At 44.0% G+C, this 27228-nt stretch overlaps 1 protein-coding gene across 5 annotated transcripts in view; it reads right to left on the minus strand.

Annotated features, from left to right (window-relative positions):
- PRDM2 (PR/SET domain 2) overlaps positions 1-27228 on the minus strand; it is a 112725-nt gene that overhangs the window by 75262 nt on the left and 10235 nt on the right. For 4 of the 5 annotated variants that reach the window (XM_037165642.2, XM_053660275.1, XM_037165645.2 and 1 more), the window contains exons 2-4: positions 22850-22921; positions 8486-8603; positions 6157-6260 (exon numbers count right to left, since the gene is read on the minus strand). In XM_037165642.2, coding sequence (XP_037021537.2) covers positions 6157-6260; positions 8486-8603; positions 22850-22858 — 231 coding nt within the window. In that variant the 5' untranslated portion in view covers positions 22859-22921. The remainder of the gene's footprint in view (positions 1-6156; positions 6261-8485; positions 8604-22849; positions 22922-27228) is intronic. The other variant, XM_053660274.1, reaches the window with a different exon arrangement.

Below are 27228 nucleotides of genomic sequence, written 5' to 3' on the forward strand. Positions count from 1 at the left end.
CTGCAAACCCACTTCCACACCTTTATGATAACCGAGAAAGAAACACTCAGCTGGCTTGATCCAAAGGAGAACTGTTTCCACGTAATCAATCATTGTTTGCCATCAGATTGATAAAACGGTCCCTTTTAACAAAGCGAGAGCAGCCAACCACACACTAGGCGTCGTGAGACCACTCTGACAAGGCAACTTTCAGATGGAAATTCTCTGTTGAGAGAGAAAGGACTGGAGAAAGGGAAGCACCTCCAGTCAAGCCCTGGTCGAGATGCTTTATGTGTTATTTCATGACATTAACCTTTACGAGGGCCCTACGAACCATTACTAAGTCCTTTTACATGTGAGGACACTAAGGAAGGCTGGTAGTTCCACCAGAATGCCGAAGTCACTGGGTCGGAGCCAGGACCCCACCCTAGCTCCCTTCTTCACCCCGACTCTCCTATGTCGTCTCTTTCTGACGCCTCCCCCCGCCCTCAACCTTCCCTGGGTCACCCAGACCTGCCCTCCTTTCTGCCCCTACCGTCGAACACAGACTGAGCATTAATTCTGTCACACAGAACATAATTTCCAGACCACCCAGCTTCCACTCAACTTAATCCAGTCGTTTTAAAACAGTCATAAAATGATCTAAACTCAAAATTTAGTACACGCTCCAATTTAAAAATACATTCAAGAGTAAACACTCAAGACATACAGAGGAAGGATTGCAAAGAACAAACCAGAGTGTTAAACACAGTGTCCTTACAGGCTGTGAACAAGGGTTTTAACTTACATCCTTCCTTACTGTGTACACGTCATATTGCAGACATAAATTCAAATTTGTAAAATAAAAAAACAATTCTCATTCAATTCATGCAAACGTACCATCATCTGAACCCAGAACGGCCTGCTTGTGAGGAGGTCCTCGCCCAACCTCCCTGCGGGAACCGGTTTACTCCAACAGAAGCCACCCCAGGAATAAGACACCTCTTCACGCTGTCCAGCCACAGGCTGAGGGAAGTCTGCCTTCATCCCAGCCAGCCAAGAGCTGGAGCCTGCAGTCACGTCTCCAGACGCCCCTGTGGCTCTAACAGGTCAGTGATGGGGGCAGGCCCTGTCCCCGGTCCGGCTCCACTCCAGTCTGCCCTGCAGTCTGAGGCCCCCTTTCATCTCGACTTCTCTGGGGGTCTAGCTTGCTGGATGTCCAACAATGTGATCTACACACCATTTCCCACTTTCCCTGTCTGCGCCTGGAGGCAGAGGACACTGAATCACATTTCCATCTGTTTAGACTGTCAGAAGGGCCGTAGAAGGAAGCGGAGACAGGAGGTCCCCTCTCCGCCAGCACAACCCAAAGGACGTTTTCCTCCAATGCGTTTGCAGGAGCGAGTAACTCTGAGAGCATGCGGAAGTCAAGTTCAGGTTCCTCTCCCAACAGTAATCTTACTTTTTGGTTCAAAATATAGCCCATACATTAGAAAATATTCTAAGCAAAGATGAAACACTGGTAATCTTTTTAAAAGTAGTCAACTACCAAAATATGTTTTTATCCTCTATATGACAATTCAAGTGCTTTTCTTTAGTGTTCAGGTTCCATTCATGTTTATCGAGCCAGCAACACCCGTGTCAAGTAATTTCACGCACGCCACCACTTTGCAGCCAAACAGCTCTGTGAGGAGGCACGTGCTACCTCCACTTAAAAGTGACAACAAAAAATCCTTCATAAACATGACAGCAAGGTCTTCTCGTGATACAGACAAAACTTCTCTACTGATTTCAAAGCTGAAATGCAACACTACATCTTCCCTCCGGCCTCTGACCCAAAATGTGCTGCCTGGATGAGTAACAAGCAAACGAACAGTTGAGCTACCAGTTTGCATCTGGAACGATGGGGAAACCATCATGAAAAGCTTAAAATACACAGTTTAAGCTTTAAAAGCTCAACAATACAAGGTTTTAAAAAGCTGGAGAGAAACAGGCACTCACACACATGTGACTTAGTACCATCCTGGAGGTCTGTCAAAGAAAGTGTACCAAAGATGAAAATGTACAATGTAATTTTTGACTTCACAATTATTCTTCTAGGAATTTATATTCAGAAGCTAAGTCAGCCAAGACTTACCTTCTACATTTGCTTGACCTCAGCCAAGTCAGCAAATATGCATACAAAGTGAGTTACATACTTTGAAGAATTGTTAATACCATGAAAAAAAAAAGTATTGAAATGTTCAACTGGTTAAACAGTGGAAGGTACAACAGAATTCTAAGCAGCATAAGCAATAACGATGTAGCCCTGGTCTGTGTAGCTCGGCTGGTTAGAGCATCATCCCGTAACCAAAAGGTTGTGGGTTTGATTCCCAGTCAGGGCACATACCTAGGTTGTGGGTTCAATCCCTGCTCCAGGCGCATACGGGAGGCAACCAATCGATGCTTCTCTCTCGCATCGATGTTTCTCTCTGCCCCTTCCACTCTCCCTTCCTCTCTCTCTAAAAGTACTGAAAAAATGTCCGCAGGTAAGGATAAAAAACTTCTTTAAGAAATGATGTGTAAGTAAAACTACAAGAACATTAGAAAGAAATGATGTTTACATAAAAACACAGAAACATTGGAATGCACAGCACCAAGAACGAACACTCGTGCAAACTACGAACTAAGTGACGACGATGTCGACGCAGGTTCATCGCCGCAACAGTGCAGCGCCACCTGCTCCCCGGTGTTCAAAGTGGGGAGGGAGATGGTGTGTGCGCACAAGGAGGGGGGAGACGTTTATAAAGGAACTCTGTCCTTTCTGCTCGACACCGCTGTGAACCTAAAACTGCTCTAAAAAAGAAAGTATTTTTAAAGACATTAAAAACAATTCACATGCAAACAATCCAAAAGTTCTGTTCATCAGAAGCAATGAGCCGCACAGAAGTGAACCTGAAAGACCTCCATGAGAAGCTGTGTTGGCGGATGGCAGACAGCTCGCCGGCTGCGGCGAAGGCAGCAGAGGAGCCCTCGCGGGACTACGGCACTTCAGGGAGCTGGCGGTTCCCCACCAGACACTGAGCAGAGCACACTCTCCTCTCTGGAGAACCTGACTGTTTTCGGCACTTACCCCAAGAATGAATACTCCACTGTTTCTCTCCTGTTATTTCTGACATAATAAAATGTTTTCAGTGAAAGCTTAGAAGACTTAACATCCTGCTAAATAATTAAGGGCTCAAGAAAAGCAATTTAACAGTAGCTTTAAAATAGGAGTTCTGACCAGGCTGGTGTGACTCAGTGGATTGAGCACCAGCTTGCAAACCAAAGGGTTGCTGGTTCAATTCCTAGTCAGGGCACATGCCTGGGTTGTGGGCCAGGTCCTCAGTGGGGGTCGTTCAAGAAGCAACCACACATTGATGTTTCTCTGCCTCTCTTTCAGGACCCCTCCTTCCCCTCTCTCAAATAAATAAATAAACAAACAAACAAACAAATCCTTTAAAAAATGGAGTTCTAGCTGGAGCAAAGGACCAGACTGCTAAAAAATAAGCTGTTTCTAGGGGGCTTTAACTGAAGAACAAATACCAAGATGAGATTTTCATAATAAGCAGCTTCTGTTACATTAATAAGAGGCACCCTGATGCAAGTCTGAGGACAAGACCAAGGTTGGAATAAATGGGCTAATACTAAATGTTACCTGGGTTCTCACTTTCTCCTTTGTAAGAAGTAAGCACATTATTTATGCTCCCTGCACTTTGCCAAATGCTACTTCTTCATACACACACACACACACACACACATATACACACACACACACACACACACACACACACACAAAAGGCTTAAAGGTTTCTGTGTGGAATATAGACCTTAAAGTTGGAACTATCTAAATGACATCCAGATTTTTTTATTGAATTTACTAAGGTGACATTAATTACATAGGTTTCAGGTGCACAGTTCTGGAACACATCATCTGTACACTGTATTGTGTGTTCACCACCCACGTCAAGTCTCCATCCGTCACCAGTCACCCCCTTTACCGTCTTCTCCCTCCCCCACCCCGCTTCCCTCCGGTCATCACCATACTGTTGTGTGTGGCCATAAGTTATATGTGTGTGTACACATACATACACACATACACATTTTTTTCCTTAATCCCTTCACCTTCTTCACCCAGCCCTGCCACCCCCTCCAGATTTTTTTTAAACTGCAGGAAGGAAAGGCCAGCCCCGACAAAACCTGAGTCTGTGACCCTGACCCCAAGGACTGGCGACGTCACAGGGAGTCACGGACTGCGGCAGTATGGAAGCAGAAGTACCCTGTGTGAACGACAGGGTGTTAACAGGTTCATAGGGAAGTCGAATCCCTAACGTGCCACAGCTCCGAATCACAATTTCCTCCACGCTACTGTGAGTTCGTGGACAAAAGCACCACTAATAACTTACACAACGTGCCCGACAATATCAAACCGCTACGCTGGGTAAAAAAGGCAGCATGAGCCTGGTTTACTATTAGTGGCATTTGCTTAAGCTTTGCGTTCTACGCCCACAGCCACGGCACCCACTTCCTGGGGCTCTGACATTGCTCTCGCTCGGGTGGCCACCAACCTCAGAGGGCGCATTTATTAGTTTCCCTTGGAAATTTCAAAAATTAAAAAGGAAGTCTGGCGCATAATTTTGTGGTCGAGGCATCTGTAATCACCCGGGGGAGCAGCACCTCGTGGCGGGCAGCTTTTCTGCAAACACAGATGCAGAACTCTCTCGCCTCAGAAGTAGTGAGACAGCACAGCGCCGTCGCCTCCGGGCAAAGCCTCGTTTCCTGAAGTCCCTCGGGTTAACCATCACTGGACTTATTATGAGGGGTTAGCAACAAAGAAACTCACAATGACTGGGAAAAACCATCAGAATTTTCAATTTAGAAAACAGTGCTGCCCTGACTGGTGTGGCTCAGTGGGTTGGCCATTGTCCTGCAAACTGAAAGGCCACCAGTTCGATTCGCAGTCAGGGTGCAAGACTGGTCACGGGCCAGGTCCCCGGTTGGAGACACATAAAGGCAGCCAATCGATGTTTTTCTCCCACATTGATGTTTCTGTCTGTCTCTTTCTCCCTCCCTTCCCCTCTCTCTAAAAATAAATAAAATCTTTTTTTAAATTGCTTATGGCATTGAGAAGAATAGTAATAAACTTCAAACGTACAAATGCCACAGAACTTCTTGATGGAAAGTGTCCAGACATTTCCTATGCATATTTTATTTTTAGGCTTTTATATGCTTACATATGAAACAGATGTGACTCAACTTAAAACAATCCGATAGGAACGCTTCTCCTCACCAGTGAAAAACTCCACTTCTTTAAGGAGTGGTCACTCCACAGAGCTCCTGAAGAACACGAGGAGCTTTAGATCGGGGGCACCCGATCTAAACTGAACCCCACACGAATGGTGGGCTCACATGCTGCTCTCCGACAACAGCAATGTATTTTATCTTCACAAGATCTCCATGAGCTATTTCTTTATGCCCTGCATTTAGAGTCGAGGGTGTTAGCCAAAGTCACAGAGCTAAATACAGAGTATCAACCAATGAAACGCTTTTAACTGCCTCACTGTCCAGCAGGCGACATGGGTTCTAGTTCTGTGTCTGTGCCAATGCCACTCTCAACACGTGGGCCCCACGGGAGCAGCCGTTCCCCTCTGTTCTTAACCGCTTCACCTCCATGGGGAGGGGCCACCCTTCCACTCTGTCATCCAGGATTGTCAGGAGAACATGAAATGGACAGAATAAAAGCCTTATGAAAAGTTCAAAGAGCTACATAAATGTGCCATGTGCTAAATATATTCAACTCTGGATATTCCAGCAACACAAAGATTTCTAAAATAGAGGACCCTAACAGTGTGGCCACCTTGGGGTGTCTTTTATGGTGTCTATCTGGAAGCCTATAAAGTGACAGATGAGAGTCTTGGCTGCAAAGCAAATGCCCGAACAAGGCAGTATGAAGAGTAGATCGGACATTTATTGTTGAGCACAGCCAAGAAGTCTCAGAAAACAAACGTAAACAGCAGTCTGTATCCAAGGAAACCCATTTTCTCATTAATAAAAACATTACGGATTTTAAAGGACACATTAAAATGTTGTTTTTTAATTTCAAATGTCAAACCCTAAGATAATAGAATTTTTTTTAAGATATAGGACTCTGATAAACAAAGAACCAGAATTCTTTCTTACCTCCCACATGTACACGTTATTCTTGACCTGAGATCTTTTCTTCTTATCGCCAACAAATGGTCCAAACTTTTTCCCTTTTAAAATTGGCTTAGTGGCCCAGACACCTAGAAAACAAAACCAGCATTTTATAATGCATGTGGTTACTTTAAAGGTTAGGGCCCTAGCACCCCTCTCTCCTAGAGCACGCCCGCGTCTCCCCGCTCCTTTCTTAGGTGCATGTCCTTTGCTTTCTCTCTTCTGAGCTCCACAGGCCCTTCTCCTGCCTCTGGAGCTTGTTGACAGAGTTCACGCCGCCCAGCTGGCTCACTTCTTCTGCCTCTATGACTTTCCTTCTAAAAGGCTAAATACACCATTTGCACTCGAGTTCTTGGCTCTGAATTCCTTCTTCACCAAACTCAAGAACCGAGGTTTACCACCACCAATAATATCGAGTGCCGTGATTCAGACTGTCTTATCACCCTTGCTGGTCTGGAAAGAAAAGACTGAAGCACTAAAATCAATCTAGTTTCACAAAATATTGGGTTGGCCAAAAAGTCCATTTAGTTTTTTCTGTAAAATAAGAGACGCGTTTTTCATTTTCACCAGTAACTTCATTGGTTTGGATATTTTCAGTATGTTGGCTCTCTCTCGTGTGGTATAACACTGACTGTTCTCAATTAATGTCTCTCTTTGATCACTATCAACTCCACCTGGTCCACCGGATCGTGGACCATTGTCCAGAGACAAATCTCCAGGACGAAACTTCACAAACCACTTTCGACACGCTGGATCAGTCACAGCACCTTCTCCATACACTGCACAAATCATTTTTTGCATTTCAGCTGTTTTTACCTTTCTTGAAATAATAAAGCATAATATCCTGAAAATGCTATTTTCTTCTATCTCAATATCAAAATGGCTACACAAAATTCAACAATTTCAAGTTTTCTTTAAATGCACACTGATATGACAGCTGTCACAACACACTCTAACAAAATAGTTTCGAATGAAGTTAAAGACAACTTAAGCACTACTAGAGCCACTTAATGGAAACAAATGATTTTGAACTTTTTGGCCAACCCAATAGTTAAAAGGCTAGACGGCCTAAAAACAAGATAATGTTAAGTCAACTAAGATCAAGTGAAATCAAATTAAAAGACATCTTCGACGGTGATTTTTATTTTTCCTTTTTATTTTTCTGTATTTTCCAAATAGTCTGTAAAGAACCTATACTGTTTTACAATAGAAAAGCATGTTTTGCATTTGCTTATTTTAATTTTTACATGTAAAATTACCCAGACAGTACAATCACAAAAGGAAAAAAAAACTGGAATGTAGTGAAACTACAAATACTTTTTAAACTCCTCTTTCTATTTTTTTACAAATTTCAAAAATCTCTAATAAACATGAATTGCTTTTATAAAGGTTTGGAATTTTTTTTTTAATAGGAGTTTTTGAAGCTTGTTTGCTCAAAGTGGAAAAAACCCTTTCCTCTCTAAGTTTCCTAAAACATTAGCTCCTAGCACAACTCACTTCAGAACGCCAAGGGTTATGCTGCTCAGTGGTGCTCTCAGGGGTATTTCTATCTCCTGTGCCCTGACCATCAGCAAACGGGCAGGACGAAGAGGCAGCGGCTAAAATGGCAGGAGGCCACCCCGAGTCAAGGACACCAGCGCCCAGCAGTGCCCCTACCGACAGCATCACTCTGAGCAGGTCCCCTTGTCTCCTGGTCTGCTTCCTCACTATCAGAAGGTGGCTGTCAGCCCGCCCGTCCTGTTCAGCTGGACATACAAATTCCACTTTTCTGTAAGTCTGCTTATGAACCCCATTTGATAACACAGCTAACAGCCAGTTAACGGAGCTATAAAATCAAACACTTTCATATGAACAAATGATACAATTTAAAAGTTCACAAGTTACTCACTGAATAATTTCCAATGAGAATTAGAAAAACCATTTATTAGAAATTTATTCATACACACACAAATTTGAATATCAGAAGTAACACATTTTTAAAAGCAAATAGGATATACACATGATATATTCCAAGGCTGTATTTTGATTTTTTATCATTTACTTCCTTAGCCTTCTGACTAAATATTAGGACACAAGACCAAATGCAGAAAAGCTTGCATTGTATTAAACAAGACATCCCAGCCTAAAACATTCACATGCACTCAGGTTGTCATTCATTTGAATATGTACTGAGATCCACAAAGTGTCAGATACTGGGGACATAAAGACACATAAGAAATGAAGGTTCTCAGCTCCCTACCTTAAACACCGCATAGGAAGCCTGGGTGCAGCCTGCCATCCCTTCCCCGGCTCCTTCTCTGACCCCAGTACTCACCAATCCGAGTCTTGTCAACAGCAGATGGGGAAAGCCTCACTTCCTCCGGAAGTCCTCGAAACACGTGTTCAGGTACCTCGGCCAGGGTCTCACCAGCTGCCACAGGCTCAGTAGCGTTCTGCAAGTAAAGAAACAGAGAATAATGGCAAAATGAAGAAAACCCGGTTAGCATTTTGTGGGTTTTTTTTTTTCTGGTCCAATAAGCAGACACATTGCAAACATGTAACTGAAAGCTGAAACTGACACTCCAGACCAAGAGGATGATGTCAAGCATTTCAAGAGCTGCTTTGATACTTGTTTGTGAGTATCCCAAGGAAACCACTAACCTTCAAGCATGTCGGCCTAATCTATTTTGTTCCAGCCACCTGTAGCCATTTTTCAAAAGAGGGAAATCTCTGGTATCACACTGCTTTAAACTCCCAGAGACTCTGGCAGGGAGTTCAAGCTTATGCTTAAAGGCTACAATCAGTATTTTAGATTTAAAAAGTCAAAATCTCCACTCCCTTCTTAAATGAGTACTTTCAGCACATACTGTCAAGGCCATGATGGACAGCCACCCAACCCATGTGTTTATTCTCCAGCAGCCGCACCGCTGATGGGACCCGGACTAGTCCACGCAGAAGCACTGGGGGAAGTGCACCCACTCGGAACACAGCCCTTTCCCCTGTCTACCAAGCTGCCACAACATCACATCTCTAAGAAATACAGAATTTCATACAACCACTAACCACAGGTGACTCTCCAATTCACTGTGATCCCAAGCTTACAACTGCTTATGTACATAACGGGATGAAAGGAGAGAGGAGAGCCAACTGGTAAAATGTGACTGTTACTTTAAAAATAACTCTCAACTCCGAGGAAAGCCCGGGGTCTATTAACTGGGACCACATTCACCCTAAGAACTGAAGTGCCCGTCACGATGCCCAAGAACGACGGGTTCTGCAGTCTGCGTGTTTCTTATTCCATTGCAAAGGGAAGCATTTCTCAAGGACTTTCAAAGAAACCAATGTAGGCAAAAAGCAAACTCTTAGCTAAAAGATTAATTTTCCCACAACAATCAAGCTCTTGTAATTTTTAAGAATGTTCTGTGCCAAGAAAAGAATATCATCCAAATTTGAGTACTCCCAGCATTTTCAAATTTTTAAAAAAACATCAAAAGGCTGCTTCAGGAGAAATAAATCCATAGCAATGAGCAAGTCACTTTGAAGATCTCTCGGGTCCGCTTTGTGTTGGAATGCGCAAGAGCGGCCACCTGCAGACCCGGTCCAGCCTCGGACGCCGCAGAGCGCCGCAGAGCCCACGGTGCCCATGCCTCAGGGGCGCAGCTGCTGCCCCCCGGCTTCATTCACTCTTTGGTCCCCACAATATCACCTCGCACAAGTGCCCTCCAAATCGTGGGAATATCAAAACTATCTCCAGAAAATTACCTTTTGGTATTTTTAATTAGCTAAAGTGTAAAAATTTCTCACTTCTAAATATAGTGCCCCCCTTTTAAAATTTTAATCTATAAACTAGCATTTTAGAAATGTGAATACATTTTTTTCAAAAGGGGAAAAGGTATCTCTTCCTCCACCCACTAACCTACCCACTCCCCATGACCCCCCCCCCCACATTAATCATCCTGGTCTTTCTCTTATCAATAAGTCTGGTCACCAGTTTGGAACAGTTTGAAACAAACTGGTTCGGTTTGTTCATTAGGTTCCACATATGAGTGATATCATATGGTATCTGTCTTCCTCTCTGACTGGCTTATTTCACTTAGATAACATTCTCCAGGTCCACTCATACCGTCACAAAGGGTAACATTTTCTTCTTTACAGCTGAGTGATATTCCATTGTGTAAATGTCCATTCCATTGTGTAAAACAGTTGTTTTACCCACTCATCCACACTGATGGACACCTGGGCTGCTTCCGTATCTTGGGGATTGTACATAAGGCTGCAGTGAACACAGGGCACTTGCGTTCTTTCGAATTAGTGTTCGGGGCTCGTTCAGATATAACCCCAGGAGTGGGGTCGCTAGGTCAAAAGGCAGATCTTTCTTTCCTGTTTTCGGTATCTCTGTACTGTTTCCCACAGTGGCTGCACCAGTCTGCATTCCCACCAACAGTGCGAAAGGGCCTTAGTTAGGTTTATTTCTAGGTATTTTATTCTTTTTACAGAAACTGTGAATAGGATTGCTTTCTTAATTCCCCTGTTAGTCTGTTATTGCCATATAAAAACACAACTGATTTCTGAATATTAATTTTGTATCCTACTTCACTGAATTCATTTATCGGTTCTAGTAGTCTTTGGTGAAATCTCTGGGGTTATCTACATATAGTATCATGTCATCTGCAAAGAATGACAATTTTACTTCTTCCTTTCCAATCTGGCTGCATTTATTTCTTCTTCTTGTCTGACCGTTGTGGCCGGGACTTGCAGCCCCGTGTTGAACACGAGAGGAGGGACTGAGCAAAAACGGAAGAAGGCCGCACACACGTGGACAACGGTGTGGGGACCACTGGCGGGAGGCGGGTGTGAGGGGACTGCATGGTAATGGAAAAAAATACAATAGAGGTTAAATTAAAAAATATGTAGTCGGAAATGACATAAACATCTTACCCATCTGTCCATTACACCTCCATAAAACTGAAAAAAGGAACCTGCTGGAACGCAATCTATGCACAGCTGCCCTAAAGCCTCCAAATGTCCCAGAAATGGCGGCAGGAGACGGCACCTAAGGCAGGAATGGTCATTCCTACAGGAAATTTGTAACTTCATTATAAGCTGGAGACCAGGTACATTAAAATTTGTGAAGCACTTGTGAATATAAAGGACCTCAGCAGAGCTGCCACAGGAGAAAAAAATGTTTTAAGTTCCTACCTATTTATTTACCTGCTTTCGGCCAATACATTACAATACACTTGGGCTCATTATGTAGTTGAGAAAAGCTTTTCCTCCATTTACTTGAGCATCCTTTACGGTAACACAGGGCCCAACTAAAATGGGAGGACCTCAACCCACACAAAGCCACCGACACTGGCCGGCTCCCAGGCTGTCCCCTCGCCTCTCGGGCTGCTGCCGTCCACTGCAGTGGGCCACTTTTAGAAAATCAGCAACTCAAGAAGCAGAAGGTGGGCTGGCCTGCCTAAGGAGAACCTCCCTTGTGTTTCCTTCATGGCTCTGATCACAGTTCTCAACAATTATTTGCATAATTATGCGTTTCGTGTCCCTCCCACCAGACTGCAGTGCAGACAGACGGTACCCACCTCACCAGTGATGCAACCCCGAAGCTCAGCAGGAAACGTGAAAAGTTTGTCACTTAAACATCCGAATGAATAAATGACTGCTGTCAGCCAACTGAAATCTTTTTTTAGAAAGGAGGGACAGAAACAAATTAGCAGGGTCAGCTATCGGAAAGTATTTTCTTCATGTGTGCCTAAGTCTCCTGAATCTGAGACAAGTATTTTTCGGGGTCAATAGAGGAATCCTTTATGTGTGATATGCTCTTAAGTTCAGGCAACCAGTTTCTAAGTAAACTTTGGAACAAAAAAAATTGCTTTAAAAAATTTCTTTCCCTCACACACTCATAAACTGGAATCTCATGTGTATATGTATGTGTGTATATATATATATATATATATATATATATATGAGTTTATACACACATACATCTTGATAGTACTAACATATAATACATTCTAAATGGGGTCACCTTGGTTCTTACACCAAAGAATCACAATTTGATCCTGGGAATGCTTCCCAGATCGATTCTGTCTACAAGAAATTGCAATATCCACTCAATTAATTTATTAAAAATATTTGAGTTGCTTCTGGGCATACACATTTGCCTTAACAATGTGTCACTCTAGTGAGGAAGGCAAAGTGAAACAAAAATACACAGTGCCTGGTAGGTATTGATGCTCTGAGGCAAATCAAGCACAAGAAAGACAGTGATGGAGAGGGGTTAGGGGCTACTTCAGACAGAGTGCTCGGGGATGACTGCTCTCAAAGTAGGAAGGGTCATGTGACCGTGTGGGGGGAAACAAGCCAGAAAAGGGAACCCCCAAGGCCCCTTGCTGAGTTAGGAGAAAGCCTGGTGTGCTCAGAGGGCAGACAGGCAGAGACCACTGCGTCTAGGGCAGAGCAGGTGGGGCAGGCAGGGGTAATGCCACAGGAGAAATGTATTGCTATTTGCTGATCTACAGAGGAGGTAGTCGACCAGAGACCAGACTCCAAGCTCTAAGATGTAACCCTGGCTGTCCCCTGGCTGCTCCTTCTCCCAGGAGCCAGTCCCAGCTATCCCAAAACAAAGGCACGTTGCCACTATAAGGCTTCCTAACACTGATTACTGTGACAAGCATGGGGGAAGTTACCAGGGCTTCCACACTTCCCTACTGTGTAACGGGAAACACAAGAACTCTTTATTTCACTGCTTAATGAAGCCATTTCCAATTATGCATCAATGAACTGATCTGGAACAGTGTGCATTAAATTTAATTAAGGTGTTAAATTTAAGTTAATAACTTAGTTATTGACTATTAATTGATCTCATCAATTTGGTATCGTCAACTTCTTACCTCCATCCCAAATTTAGTTGATACTTCCTCTCTTCCCCAGTAAGTGGCCAGGCTTCTCTCTGGCTCACAGTCCCCCACTCCATCATTCACGAGCACTCAGGCTGGCACTGTGCTGAGCCGCGCAGCTACAACGGTCAGCAAAGTGATCTGGCTTCCCCCCCACGAAGCTCACTTCATAAAGGAATGGCTCTTTCCCTGCTTCCTCACACAAAAAATCCTTAGCGATATTTTGATTCTGCAGCTCTGTCGCAAAGCCCTTCTATCGCTCTCTGCTAACTACCTCCCCTCTGGCCCAGCATGACCATCTCACGCTGAGGGCATGGCGGTTGCCTAGAAAGTTAGCCCTTCCTCGGGGCCCAGGTCTGTGCCCAGCACGGCCCAGGCCTTCCGTCCCAGCAGCAGTCTTCGCTAGCAGTGGCCGAGGACGCAGGATGCCATGCAGACACTGCTCCAAGCACTTTCTACACACCACCTCATTCAACCTTTAGACTGTAATTTTATGACCCCCTTTTACAGCTGAAAACCGAAACCTGCCCACGGTCAAAGTCAGTAAGTGGCAGGGCTCTGACTGATTCAAACCCAGGTAGTCCGGCAGGGTCTGGACTTTCAAAAATGATGCTACAGAGCAGCTCTGTTGAATACCATCTCCTGGCTGCAAGGTTATAGTGGTGGAGCCAAGATTAACTCCAGTCAGACGCCAGAGTCCACATTTTAACCGCAAACCAGCAAGGTCCACACTACAGGCCAGAGGTGCCTGGGAAGTCCCTTTCGGGGACCCAAGAGATCAGAGCGCCTGTCCGTAAGAACACTAAGATGCCATCTGCCTCCCTCAGTGGTGTGGACAGGGCAGTTTTCAGGGAGTGATGGCGTCCTGCTGACTAATGGAGTGTGTGGTTGTTAAATCTCACACTTCAAAATTTTCTGACTTACAAATAAGGCCACGTGTTAAGGACTGAGCACTCCAGGGAAATGTCTTGAGAAGACTAAGGGCTTGGCATGTTCAGGAACAAGAGGAGGCCACGGTGGCCGGGTGAGAGGGCGCCAGGGAGAAAGCAGGGTCAGCCACGGCAGAGCCTGCAGAGCCACGGCAGAGCCCCGGGGCCGGCACAGCAGCGGGCAGTGTTGGGAGCAGTGGGATGCAACCAGGAGGTCGGGGTCAAGGGAGGGGACGGCGCTGGGAGTGCTGGGACGCCAGGGGACAGACAAGATGCCACGAGGTGTCCCAGCTTCCAGTCTGTTCCATGTTCGACTTCTGCACACCCTCTGCCCTCTGCATCCTCCAAAGCATCTGGTTCAAAACCCCTTTTAAAAACTCCCTGAATAAAACCCAGCAGGTCCTCTAAGAGTTTCAGAGACTCTCAAGGTTCAGAGGGAGCAGAAAATTTAGGTTCCTGAGAGCCTTCTCACCCTGACATGCATGCCCCTCCCCTTTCCAGAAGATTCTGACACAGGGTGGACAAGGCCATGGTGAGCTGGAGAAGCTTTCCCTGCCTCCCAGTGACAGTGTTACAGGTGAGCTTTGAGTTGCAACATCTTGAATGATCTTCATCCAGGACAGCAAACTGTGAAGCTACAGCCTTTCTAGTCACATGAACTTGTCTGATCTACCCAGCTATACTTTAAATGAAATTCTAATTGGAGAAATCACACACACACAAACATCCCCATTTACTCACAGAAGTTCCTCCCTGGCCCTACAGCCACACCGCTCCACACCGCTCCACACCGCTCCCTGGCTCCTCCTCCGTTCCCCAGACTGGGTCTCTTACTTTTCCGGGTCTTGCACAGTTCAGGCTTTCAGCCGAAAATGACCCTAGGCTAGTGGTCCCCCGGCCCTCAATTCTCCAGCCAGTCAATATCCTCTACATTTTTCCAGGTGGAGTTCAACTCCCAGTTCATCCATGAAGACATTCCAAACAACTCGGGATGACTGTCCACTTTTCTGATTTCCTGTGTGGCCAGTTTCACGTTGCCTCAGTACAGTGCTCGAGAGACGTGGACAATGGGCCCAAGGGAGGAGAGACTGTCGGTGAGGCCATCCATCAGGTGGTTTCCATAGCAGCCCAACCAAGGGGTGTCTGGGTCTGAACTGAAGCAGTGACAGCAATAAGGGAGTATTTTAGGAAGCAGAATCAAGTCCTAGTCAATGGCCAAAAAGAATAATGATGACATAATAATACTTCCACAGCGTTGCCTACATAAGGCACACTGGCCTTAGCACTTTGTTTATTAACTCTGGTCTTGACCACAGCCGCATAGGGTGGACACCACTGCTACCCCTATTTAACAGGTAAGAAAGCAAACACCAAGAAGTCACTTGCCCAAGGTCACACAGCTGGAGCAGCAAAGCCAGAACCAAAGGTGGAATGTGAGTCCCAAGACAGCAAAGGAGGGGCAGAGCCCGACACTCCTGAGACCTCCCTGCCCACCGCAGCACCAGCACCAGAGTGACGGGAAGTCTTGCCATGACTCCTTTGGTGGGAAGTACTATTCAAGTTGCCAATTATTTCTCCAAATTTAAAAAATAATCAAGTATTTTCATTCAGAAAAACACTGTAGACATTTTCTTTTTTAAATCACTAATTTACTTAATAGAAATGAAATGTAAGTGCCATTAAACACAATAATTTCCTAAACTATACACTCATTAATTGAGGCTTAAGTCGTAACAGATGGAAACCACCTTAACTGGAAGTCTTTTCTTTTTGGTATGAAAAATCGAATCTGCATTTGTAATTACTTATTTATAAAACTATAATTTGATGTTAATATGCTAAAACAGCAAAAGTGGTTTCAATTTTTTTACACAATATATATTTTTGAAATTAGAAAAAAGTGAAGCCACCTAAAAGGAAACAGAGAAAGCCGTCCCAAGGTTCCCCCACGTCTTCAGAAATGTGCCTGCAAACGGGCGCATCACAGTGGCCTGGGGACGGCCCCTGAGATCCCTTCTGTGAAACGACTGAACTGCAGACACTCACAACACGGTGAGTGTCTCGGACACGTCACGCGACCAAAAAGAGACAAACGCCAAGCAGCACACACTTCATTACTCCACTCAGGAGAAACTCTAGAACAGGGAAAACCCGTCCACGGGGGCAGGGAGCCAACCAGTGGTCGCCTGAGGTGGAGGCTGAGGGGAGAACTTCAGGGCCACGAGAAGGACTGTGGGGGCGATGGAAACGGCCCATGACTGAGTCACTGGTTATGTGAGTGTCCGAACTCAGGACTGTACGCTTCAAATGAGAACGTTTTACTGCCCATAAATAAGCAAAGAAATCCTACACGCTCCTCTTTAAGTCACGTTAAAAATGCTCCAAGAAAATCAAAAACAAAAATACCAGTCTGATAGAACAAAAATTTGTTTATCAATATATTTTTTAATTTAATTTATTTATCTTTAGAAGGGAAGGGAAGGAGAGGAGAGAAATATCAATGTACGGTTGCTTCTGGTGCATCCCCTGCTGGGAACTGGCTTGCAACCCAGGCATGTGCCCTGACGGGGTACTGAACCGTGACGTTGTCGCAGGCCCAAGCTCAATCCACTGAACTATACCAGCCAGGGCAACAAGATTTTTTTTTAATCCAACTAGAAACCCTCCGACAGCTTCCCTTCCAGGGCAAAGTGTACTCTGGTCCACGCTTAAAATGGCCACTGAGCTATCGGGACACCTCTGACCCCTCACCCTCCCTCCCTCTGCTCCACCCCCTCCCCTGGCCCCACCCCCTCTCCGCGCTCCACCCGCTCTCCTCGAACTCCTCCCCAGAGCAAGTACAGTAACGCGGCTGCGCAGCACTAGCTTACCGTTACCAAAGGCTGCATGCACCCCCAACAGAGGCAACATGGACTAACGTTTTTATTGCTCAAAGATATAATAGGCAAGTTTTCCTAGTATCTCATTTAAATTTATATAAGTGCCTCCTTTTACACACTGTACTCAGGGAATGGCCATAAATTATTACATCGGATTTAATCAATTTAATTAAAGCTCCTAGTTTTTCATTTTTTATCCTCACCTGAGGACATTTTTTCACTGCTTTAGTGAAAGAGGAAGAGAGAGAGAGAAACCATGGAAGAGAGAAGAATTGATTGGCTGCCTTCCCATACGTACCTGGACCAGGGATCGAACTCGTAATGTCAGCATGTGCCCTGACCTTTCAGTTACTGGACAATGCTCCAACCAACTAAGCCATCCCGGCAAGGGCAAAGCACGTAGTTTTTTATTGGGTTGGCCAAAAAGTTTGTTTGTTTGTTTTCTGTATGATGGATGGCTCTAGTAGTGCTTAGTTGTCTTTAACCTCACTCAAAACAATTTTGTTAGATTGCTTTGTAACAGCTATTGTATCAGGTGCATTAAAAAAAAACTTATCAAAACTGGTGAATTTTCGTGCAGCCATTTTAATATTGAAGATGGAAGAAAACACATTTTCTGCACAATATGCTTTATTATTTCAAGAAAGGTAAAAACACAACTGAAGTACAAAAAAGATTAGTGCAATGTACAGAGAAGGTGTTGTGACTGATTGAACGTGTCAAAAGCGGTTTGCCAAGTTTCTTGGTACTACTGAAATTTTGGCCAAATAAAGTTATTGGTGAAAATGAAAAATGTGTCTTTTACTTTACAGAAAAAACTAAATACACTTTTTGGCCAACCCACCAGTGTGACCTTAAACTGACACTGGAGACCAATATTGCTTAACATGAAGAACATGCACTGGTGGGCTCAAAAGAAGACACATATTATTGCTCCGACGGGCTGACAATCACTATAGTAACCACTGTTACCGGCTAAAGACAACCAAGAATTAAACAGCACTAAAATATTCAAGTTCTATGAACAACTTGTTTAAACTAGCAATCAAGACTACTATTTTGGGGCAAACAATAGGGAGAAAAAAAAATCAAACAAGCTTCAGTTTAGAGAAAGAGCATTACATTGTATTGTGTTAAGGAATGAGTAAGATTGCAGTAATGATAAACAGATGGGGACTCGGAAGGAGAAAATCCCACACGCCACCTCTGGCAGAGAGCAGCGGTCCAACAGGCTGAGCTAGGAAAGAGCGCTCCCATGGAGCAGGAGGTCCACCGAGTTGTCCAGGGGACGAAAATGTCCTCTAACACAGCGTTAACCTCGACAGTGAACAGACCTACCACCACACTCTCGCCCCTTACAATCCAGTCTCCACAGCACAGGGAGCATGAGGTCCTAAAAATGGAAATGGAACTCAATGTCACTGCCCAGTGGCTTCTCACTGAACTTAGAATAAAACATAAACTTCTTCCCATGGCCCGTAAGGACCTCTAAGTCTGGCCTCTCACCCCACCTTCCTCCTGGCCCAGAGCCCCAGATGCGTGCAAGCCCCAGCCCTGCCCTGCTCTCTGTGTCTGGAACCAGCAAGCTCCCTTCCACCTCATGTCCTCTGCTTTCACTATTTTGTTCACTCTGCCTAGAATTTTCTTGCTCCAAATCTTCATATATCTGGTTCCTGGTTGTTACTTGGGCCTATTATTCAAGTATTAATCACTAGTATTAATGTGAGTGATTTATTATTATTCTGTTGTTAGTCACCTCTCCAGAAGAGCCTTCTCGGATCATGGCATCTGAAGAACCCCCCACCTCTGCCCCGCATTCCCAGGCACACTGCCTTGCCGCACTGTCTCCCTTTGCACATGTGCAGGGAGCAGAGCAGGGCAGAGCCCCAGCACACCGGAATGCCGTGTGCGCAGACGGGCTGAACACTCACGACAGTTCCAAATGGAACTCCGGGTGGCTTATCACAATTTCATGGCTGGATTTGCAACATCAAGTAATGAAAAGCTTCCTTTGTTATTTTGTTATGTAAAACTTGAAAACAAGTGTAGAAGGCTAAATTGCTAAGTTGCTTTGCTACTGGTTACTGACAATATGATAGATTATTGATCGGGATATAGAGATGCTACAATCATACACTAGCTACTACACTGACAAAGTTTCAAGTATCAGTAACAATGTTACATAGATTCTTTTGAAAAAATTAAGCATGACAGTCAATTAGTGATCAAGGCCACTGTACTGTCATTATGGTTAGAGCTCACACAGTGGCACAGGTTAATTATATCTCAAAAAGCCAGAAGAACCACTGGGGCTGCACCCAGATACTTCGGTCTCCTCTCCTCCAGGCACCTCACAGACGGCACTGCTCCCCCAGCCTGAGTTTTAAGTCAGCTGTGGCCAGGTGAGCACCCAGCCAATTAAACACAAGCAGAAGTGGTGTGTGTGGAGACAAAGCCTCCACCACCCTCAGTCCCTGAGCAACTCCAACAGCAGGGCCACAACGAATGAGCGCTGAGAACGAGAAACAAGCGTTGCTCCATGGAGCCCCTACGGCCTCGGAGCCGCCTGGCCGGGCGCAGCGAACACAGCTGCCCTGACTGGCACAGCAAGGCGGCACAACGAGCCGGAGCCTGGGCTCTGCAACCTGGCCGCCTGGGTGTGACTGAGCGGTCCACCACCTACTCTCCGAGTGAGCATGGGCAAGCCACGGCCGCCTCCCTGGGCCTTACTGTCTTCAACCATAAAATGGGTCTAAAGCCTGTACTTCACGGATTAGGCACAAAGACTGAATTAATAACAAAATGTATGTTCAATACTTAACCAAGTGCCTGGCATGTTGGGTACGTACGTACTCACAGACAGGACGCGGTACTGAACTCTAGCATACCTACTTTAAGCTACAGTGAGCATGCTGGCATTATGGAACTTCACTCACCTTAGATGTGCTATAAAGCACGGCAAGTCCTCATTTAATGTCAATAGGTTCTGCAACTTTCAGTGCAATGTCGTAAAATAAAACCAGTTTTACCACAGGCTAAGTGACATAAGCAAGAGTTAACTTCCTGAGGCATCTCATCAACCTTGTAACAAAAAGGCACTGAAGGAAGGAGGTAAGAAGTGCTACAAAGCATTCTAAACTCTTTATTCAATGAGAGTCCTTTATAAAGTTCTGCATTCTCCTAGATAAATCTAGGAAAACAAGAAGGAAAATAGTGGGCCTTCTCAAAGCTAAACATTAAGATGGGTGTGTACAGTTAACGGAGTGAAGGATACGTATGATTTGCAAACGGAGAGAAAAGAAGACAGACGGCAAGGGAAGGAGGTACAGGGACTGCTCCTCCTGCCTGCCAGCCAGGCCCCGGCTCAGCTGGAAGAACAAAGGCCCCCCTGCCAAACCGGGCTGGGTTCTAAATCGGGAAGACGAGAGATGGTGAGAAAGGGGTAGGTGTTGAGTGGAGAGCGGCCCAGAAGAGAAGGAAAGACAGAGAACATGTGGGTCTCGGGGCTCCAGGAGCCCAGGGCTGGGTCGGAGGGAAAGCCCAGCAAGCGAATGCACCAGGCGTGACGAGAAACACATGGACAAGGCCCAGCAGTGCGATGCTGCCCCAGTTGTCAGTGCTTCAGATGCAGGGGCTGTAGGCTTCGTACTCGCGGTTCCTCGGAAGGGCTACCTTGTCAGCAACACGGTACACTCACTCCAACGACCCTTCGATCCCTGAAACTCGCCTGTCCAGCACTTGTAAATGAATGACTCTGGGTCGCTGTCCTGGAGACCGTGCCCCTCATACAGGACAGACCGGACAGCCAGCCCTCATCAATGATGCAATGCGGGTCGGTCCCAAAGTGAAAAACCTAACCCCAATCTCACCACCAAGGGTTAAATTAAAATCCAACCTGGTTCAAGTGAAAACTACTTTAATACCTAAATTCTGTGTAATGATTTTGACACTTTCAAGCATTTATTGCTCATTTTCACTGGCTGCAAAGGAGAATAAATACAAGAGAGAAAAACATAAAATGTCCTTAAACAATTCTTAAATTTTAAAAATTACTGGAACAACTGTTGAAAAATACTCATAGATTTTATGCCATGACATAATAATCAGGACTAAATATCACGTAACTAATATTCCTCAAATAATGGAAATATAACTAAAGATGTTGAAATTTTACTCATAAGAGGCGGACAATTTTTACAGTACAAATAAAAGTTTCATTACTGCCAGACCACTTACACTGTGCCCAAGTCAGAAACGTGCTAACCATTAGAAATGTAAGAGGACACTTTCCACTGAGAGTCGACATTTGGCATCAAAGGCAGTCCTCCGCAGACCTGATATTAAAACTTGTCAAAAGCAAAATGAAATTGTAAAAGAGCCAAAAAATGAAATGATTACAATTCTTTCAAATGGCATGTGGACTTCCTTTAAACTCAAGCTCATTTGATACAAATGAAATATTAAAGCAAAAGTGTGAAGTGTCAAAGAAATAAAACAATAGAAATAAAGCACTACTAGCCAAATAAGATATAAGAATTAAAGTATTATTAAGCCTAAGGTTAAAGCAGCAGCCACTGACATAAATGACTTGAGTGAGCCAACAAAAACGATGTCACTATTTCGATTCCACTTTGGAGGCATTCACGATCATTCCAATCCAAATTCAAGACTCCTCTAACAACAGTTCCCAGGCCATCAGAAAAGCAAGTTCCTCTGGGTGACAAGGCCCCCACGAAGAATCAGTCTTAGCATGGAGAAATGTATGGAGCCCACAACATATACACACACAAAGCTATGATGGGCAACGACTGTGCAAACCCACTCTGCTCTCTTCCCTCCCCCATTTTACCATTTCAAAATTAATTTGTCTTCAAAAGCATGTCAGTAAATCTCCAAGTTTTAAAATAATAGAAACCGTGTGGCCCATGTGTTCACCAGATTCATTTTTTTATGACGTATGGCCCTTTGTATTAAAATAAACATATTTTGATAAAGAAAGTAATGAAAAGAAATCAAAGAATCTATTCCAAAAATTTCACATCTCTCAATGCAACACAAGACCGAATTTATTAAACTTGGCCACCTAATAAAACCGGACTTGTGATCTCAGTTAGAGGCACCTGTAAATGATAAAAAGGTGTCCAAAGTTTCAGCTGATGAGGGACACAGAATATTTTCAAGTCTGGTAGTTTTAAGCTAAGCAATGAAAATTACAAACTTCCCATTTTTAAGTTTTGTCCTTCGTATTTTTTTAAATGTGGTTATAAAGATTTCAAAAAAGAATGGCTCTTTAAAAAAATGTTTCTGACACCCATAAATTTCTATAACTGCAAGTGAATAATATTAAGATCAGAAAATAAGAATCCTACTTTAAGACAGATTAAACCCACTGGTTCTACTTATCAGAAAGAACACCCTTGAGACTACAGAAATGTCCTTGGCAGAACTGTTTCATCTTCAGGCGACCCCACAGCGCCCCCCCATTCCCCCCTCCCCAGGAGAAGCACAGGGGGCATATCTTACATTTCCATATCTGCCCTGGTTTCTATTCCATGAACAGGTTTCTCAAGGACAGAACAGCTTAAAGTTTCCCATTTGATCAGTTTTGGTCTCTAAAAGAAAAATCTCCCCATCTTCTTTCAACCAATGGGGCTTTACAAAATAAAAAGTATTAAAAATGAAAACTTAGTAAGCTTCAAAACAAAAACAAGTTAACACGAGAGTGGCAGGGGAGAGGTGAAAAAAAAAAAGAAGCCTGAACGTAAGAATGAGTGAGCCCTTCTGCTCAGGGTTCCAGAGACGCCAACCCAGCCCCCAAACACACACTCCACAACAAATGCAAACTAGGGAGCAATGAATTTGTTAATGGCTTTAAGAACAGAAAGGAAAATCTGGGAGGAAATTAATGTGTGTTACTATCCTTTACAAATCAAAAACTAGTCTAACATCTAGGTAATGTATTTGTATAAATTCTTACATTTAAACTCACCTGATTCATTTTCAATTCCTGTTGTGTTCTGAAAAGATACACACAACAAAAACTTCTTTGATTACATGAGCCCTAAAAAGAAAAACAGACAATTGTAATATGTACCTGCCTACAAGTTTACAGTCACTTAAAACCACATACAGAACGACAAGAGTTTGCTCAAAGGGCTATTCATAAAGCAACTCCACGCCAGATCAACTTCCTCATATGCTGAGAGCTTACTTCACAGATTTATTATCTACAATAAAACAGATTTCTTGCTCATCTTTATCAGGGATACATTGTACTCCGCAAATGAAAGCAGACTTGTTAGAATGACATCAGATTTTTGCTTTGGAATTGCATCATTCCTAAGAAGAAATATATTAGCTTTGTTACTAAAAACACAAAGCCTTGCTGGGCAACTGCAATTATGCAATGTAACCGTCCCTCTCTTACTTATATTGACACTGGATTGAATACAAATACAATCAAACCCCTTTACATTATTCCATTTTTCAAGTTCCCAAAGTACAAAGGTGCATTCAATAACATTTTCATTAGGAGTTCTCTTTGAGGAACAGAACAAAAACCTTGTAGTAAAATGCAAATGTTTCAATAAAAGCTACTTAGAAATAACCATGACTATTCCTTTAATTTTTTCCTACAATATATATTCATAGTATCATTAAAAAACAAGACAAAATCATTTCTTACAAATGCGTATGACATACTTGTTTCTAAATAAAACAACATACATCCTAAGAATCTATTGAAGGCCTTCATTATACATGAAAATCCTGCCACTTTAAGTAGTACGTCCACTGTTGTCTTTTCTTTTTTTAAAGATTTTATTTATTTTTAGAGAGGGAGAAACATCAATATGTGACAGAAACATGGATCGGCTGCCTCTGGCAAGCTCCCCAACTGGGGACCCGGCTTGCAGCCCAAGCACGTGCCCTGACCAGGAACCTAACCCGCCACTGTTTGGTTTGTGCAACAAGCCCAACCCATGGAGCCACACTGGTTAGAGATCCACTGCAAAAAATTTGAGCATGTACACATACACGCACCATTAGGCATAATTCTCCTACGTCTGCATGAACTTCCTTATAATTTCTCCTTCCTAGAACCCTGAGATGCTGCTCACCTTGGCACTTTACATTCTGATCATTAACACACCAAAGAACATGTCACTCAATGGCAGTCTTCGCACTAGAAGAGAACACTTCCTGCCCACTCTCATGACCAGTGGTGCTCTGACGTTTTACCCCAGCTCATCAGTCAGGTCAGCGTGGGGTTTTTTCCTAGAGCTACTTAGCCACACTCACCTGATCACCTGTAACAGTCAAAGGCACCACCTTTAAGTTAGGGCCTGGTCATTTGAACTGGCTTTTGATTCATCCTTGGCACAGGAAATGCATTCCCTAACTTGCGCCTTCTTAGGCAGAACCAACACAAACTAGTAGCAAATAGTGAATACAATTTCAGATAACTGGAGGTTAACCCACGACGTCCATTCCTTTCTCATATACATGTGCTTCTTGAACATACAACCTATACTGAATGTAACTGGTCCCTTTTTATGATACTGGAGATCGTTACCAACTTACAAATGTACAACTGGGTGTCCAACAGTGACAAGACAGGTGGCCCAGGAGGTGTGCCCGCCCGACCCCCTCTACCGCCAATGCCTACTTTCTGCTCCTAGGTTCCCCTAAGAGAAATCCTGTGGCATTGCAGGACCCCCGGAGTGAATGAAGGTCAGGGTTTTCACTTGCCTTCTCACTAAGTTTTAGAGGTGGGTTTACTAACATTGGCCACAAGGTGTTTTCTCTTCGAGGGACAGAACAAAAAAAAAATCCTATAGTAAAACACAAGTGTTTCGATGAAAGACTTGGGTGAAGAGCTGCAGTGTTGCAAAGACAGCACTTCACAGGACAGCTCCGGCTCTTCCAGCTAACGCGGTAGGAGTGACCAATGGGACTCAGATTTAAAGAGACTAAGCACTACAAACCAGGAGTTAACAAAACAGTCTCGGGGCTGTGGAGTGCAGCACAGGGAATACGGCCGATAGTGCTGTAGCAACTACGCAGAGCGCCAGGTGGGAACCTGAAATGCCAGGGACACTTCATAAAGTATATGACTGGCTTACCGCTATGCTGCACACCTGAAACCTGATACAAAGTAACACTGAAGAGAGACCGTAAGGGAGTGGGGTGGAGGCCAGCAGGCCTGTTAGGAGGCTAAGCCCCAATCTCGACAAGAGGTGATGGTGGCTTCACCCAGGTCATAGAAGAGAAGTGAGGGGTGACCGATCCTGGACACATCTGAAAAACAGCCCACAAATGGATGCCGGATTAGGTGCTAGGCAGGAAAGGGGGAAAGTCAGGGGTCATGCCAGGGTTTTATCCTCAGCATACAGAAGCACGGAGCTGCCGTTTTCTGAGATGCCGCCTCCTTTTCCTGTGCTTTTCATTTGGTTTTTTTAAACACTTTTCTCCTTCCCTTTCCTCCCCTTTTGTAGTTACTAGTTAACAGGCACAACTCAAACAGCGGAGACACCCTGACATCTAAAACCACATAACTAAAATATTAAAGGGTAGTGATCCCTCAGAATCTCGGGGGACTGGCCCCAGGACCCGGCTCCAAACGCCCCACGGACACCCGAACCCTCGGATGCCCCAGCTCCTTAAATAAAACGGCGCATTTGCCTACAACCTGCACATACCCTCCCATATAATTTAAATCCTTTCTAGACTACTCATACCTAATACAAGGCAAATGCCATGTAAATAGTTGATCCACTGCATTGTTTAGAGAATAATGCCCAGGCAAAAAGTCTGTAAATGTTCATCATGGACCTCGCTCCATACTCCACAGTACACGTCAGCAACAACCTGACTTACCTGCCCTGAGTATTTTCAATCCTCAGTTGGTTAAGTCTGCAGATGCAGAATCTGCGAATACAAGGGGCCAACTCTACTTAAAACATTTTATTCTCTTTTTTGGTATCTCAATGAACCTCAAGTGTTTCTTAAAAAAATTTACAATATAATTCAGATCGTTACATGATCAATAATCTCTCTGACTTTCTACACTGTCTGTTCCTTCTCTGTCCAAATAGAAATGTACTCATCATTTCTTTCTAGAGAAAAGAAAGATCTAAACTTTTCTTTTAAGAATTCACCACATACCTGCAAGCTCGGCCCGTCAGTCACTTCTGACCCTGATGACTAAAATCAGACCCGCATCTTTCCCTCCCTCTTGACTCACAACATTGCCAAGTTACGTCTCTAAAACACCTTAGTGTCAAAAGCATTGCAAACCCAACACTGACTTCTCTAATGATATTTTTAAGTTAAATTTTGTATTAACTGATACTAAAAACAAGGGGCGTTACAACAGAAGAACTGACGCTTTGTCTGAGGGCCCCTGCATCCTGGGCTGGGCAGCTCCTCCTTCTGGGGAGCCCCGCCCCGGGGCCATCAGAGCCAGCCGCGCCCCCCCACACTTTGTTTTTGACAATCAAAAATAGCCACCCACGTCCCCAAATGCGGTCCCAGCTGACAACCTCTGCACTGCAGGCTCTGAAAGTAGTGACTGAAGTAACTTCCTGAACACTCCTCCAGCCCCGCAAAAGCCTGCAGAAGGGTCCTGCAGCCCCATGTGACTTCCATACACAGTGGGGACTTCAACGGCATTGTTCTTACAAACCCACTCAACTAATAATACAGATACCTCAAGGTCAAAGTTTTATCAAACGTGAGAGCCTATTAGTGTAGAAGCAGAGAGGAATCTTTCCACCCCTATCACTGAACCGTAACAATTCTATTGAATTTTTTTAAATGCAAAACAATTAAGCTCCTCTGGTTTTCCAAAGGTAAAGACTAAAAATCTTAAAATTCCTAGGACTTCTCTGACCCGAGCTATGCCTTAGTTGCTTGCTTGCTTTCTTTCTTTTTTTGTGTGTGTATTTCTATGTCTGACCAAAACTTCTTGAATATTTCTACATCTCCCTCTCATTCCACCTTGTTGATGTGTATCAGACAACGGACATTAGGCAGATATACAAATACAGAGCATGTAACTATTTATCACCAACTATTCTTTACTAATATCATGTACTCCCAGAAAAAATAAGAGCTTGATCTTAATTTTTGCATATTCCAGGTTTTAATAATGTATGTGTACTTAATTTTTCAAGATATTCCAAATTCTAGGACAAATCATCCTTACAAATATTTAATTTAGTAATCTTATAAAGGTGATTTGATTATACATGAGAAATATCAATGCAGCAATAATAAAATGACGGTCTTGAATCAAATACTGGTCCCTTAAAGTGTCAGGACAACATCACCAACTGTGTAGGCCAGAAGCTAGAACACTGAGAGAGG

This window comes from Artibeus jamaicensis, unplaced genomic scaffold (assembly GCF_021234435.1).
Source record: "Artibeus jamaicensis isolate MK-2021 breed Jamaican fruit bat unplaced genomic scaffold, CSHL_Jam_final scaffold_847, whole genome shotgun sequence".
Lineage (NCBI taxonomy): Eukaryota > Metazoa > Chordata > Mammalia > Chiroptera > Phyllostomidae > Artibeus > Artibeus jamaicensis.